Source organism: Vairimorpha ceranae, assembly GCF_000988165.1.
Source record: "Vairimorpha ceranae strain PA08 1199 chromosome Unknown NODE_303, whole genome shotgun sequence".
NCBI lineage: Eukaryota > Fungi > Microsporidia > Nosematidae > Vairimorpha > Vairimorpha ceranae.
Window position 1 is genome coordinate 1 of NW_020169598.1, and position 2,137 is coordinate 2,137.

Consider the following 2,137-nt stretch of genomic DNA (forward strand, 5'->3'; position numbering starts at 1 on the left):
ATAGTTAGAAAACAATAAAATTGATTGTATGACTGGGCACCATTAAGTCCAGATCTTAATCCTGTTGAAAATTTATGGGCAGATATGTCGAGAATAATTTATAGAGACGGGAAACAATATAATAATATTCAAGATTTACATTTATTGATATTAGTAGCCTGGTCAAGTATTACACCCGAAAATTTGTTTAAATATGTCAATGGAATGCAGAAGCGTATGATCGACGTTGTTAAAGAAAGAGGTGATAAAATCAATAAATAAGTTTTCTTTTTTTAAATTACTTTTTTTTTAAAAAAACATCAAAACCATCATGTCCCTGAGAAAAGTTAAAGAAGTTTAAAATCACTTTTTTTAATCAAAAAACAATAAATAACAGATATTATTATTTTAAGCATGTGTTTGTACTTCGAAATTTGAGTTCAATGAGACGTCTTGTTTAATTGTAAGACTAATTATTTTTTATAAGCGTTTTGTAGTAGCTTAGATTAAAAAAATAAAATCATGCAGTAGTTTATTGTAACAAAATAAAACGAATGTAATATTTACAATTCTATAAAACGTGTTTTTAGGGGGGGTGTCTTAAGATTTTGACGCACCTCTTAAGACAAAAAAATCCAAAAACCAGATTAGACATATATAAAATAAGATTTAATAAAAGGTATTTTTTAAATTATTTTAATTACAATGTTTAAACACGAATTATGATTTTAGAATTGTATCTTGTTTAATTTTGAATTGGAAAAAAATGTTTTTTTTAAGTCTTAAAATTTTGACGCGCACTGTATATAAAACGTTTGAATCTGAACATTTTTTAATTTTTTAACCCTTCTTTCTAAAAAATTTGTAAAATTCTTTATATTTTTTATTAAGAACGAATAGCATCATTTGGGGCTTTTTCTCTAAGCACAGAACGGTGTTTCTGTCAAAATCCCTTTGCTTTTATTTAGTTATACTAATCTTATACAGGGTGTATATAACAAATTTTAATTAATAATAAAAAAGGCCAATTTGTAATTTAAAATTATAAAAATATGCATAAAGACGCATAATATCCACTAAAAAGAAAGAAAACACATCATTTTGATCTCCGTTTTAACGGGATGGCGTTAGCTAGTCATCAATATATAAAAAGTTTGAATCTGAATATTTATTTTTTAACCCTTCTTTAAAGCAAATTTTGCAAAAGTTTGTTTTTAAAGCAAAAACAATGTTGTTTTTTTGACTTTTTACGTACAAAACATTCCCTATAATTTTTTGTACTGTTTTCAAAAATCCAGTTCCAAAAGTTGTGGTGCAGCTTTAATACAAGATAAAAACAACAAACTATGAGCTTTTAAACATAAACGTTAAATATTGACGCAAGATACAAATTATTAACAAGCATACATTGTATTTAAGGTCCTGTTTAATAAACGGGATAGCGTAAGCTATCTATCTTCTATGTATATAAAAAGTTTGAATCTTATAATTTTTTTATTTTTTAACCCTTCTTTTTTCAAATTTTGGAAAACGTTTTTTTTAAATAAATGACAATCTTTCATGGTTGACTATATTATATATAGTTTAATTTTTCTGATATATTTATCCTTTAACTGTTTTCAATTATTCAAATTGTAAAATGTACGCTATTGTCATTTCATAATTTAAAGTGTGCAATGTGTAATTTTAAAACAATACATACATGCATAAAGACATATACACATTATTTAAACAAATAGAGCATGTATCGTGTTCGAGTCTTGTTTTAAATGGGATAGCGTAAGCTAGTTGATATATAAAAAATATTTATAATAAAAGAAAAAATAGATATAAGTCTAATTTTATTTAATTAAAAATTTTAGCACGCATGGACAAAAAATGCGTGCATTATGGTATAAATGACATAAATATAGATGATAGTGTTTTAATAAAAAAGATTTTAACACCAAGAGTAAAACAAAAAAGTTGAAATAAGATTCATTTTATTCTACGATTAAAAAAGAAGTTAAATTTTTAGCAATAATAGCATTAAAATTGAAAGTAATGATGCTGTAAAAATTGTTTTAATGACTTTAGTAAAAAAAATGTTCTTTTTAATTAATTTTCTTTTTCTTGCATGTTTACGCTCCTACTCCTTATAGTGTTATAAAAGTAAACT

The 2,137-nt window shown here is 24.3% G+C and overlaps 1 protein-coding gene across 1 annotated transcript; it reads left to right on the forward strand.

Annotated features, from left to right (window-relative positions):
- Nucleotides 1-84: 84 nt before the first annotated feature.
- Nucleotides 85-261, forward strand: AAJ76_30300085 (hypothetical protein; the record flags this gene model as incomplete). Its single annotated transcript, XM_024475130.1, has 1 exon — nt 85-261. One exon carries the CDS (start codon nt 85-87, stop codon nt 259-261), a length of 177 nt encoding a protein of 58 aa, XP_024329431.1.
- Nucleotides 262-2,137: the final 1,876 nt, after the last annotated feature.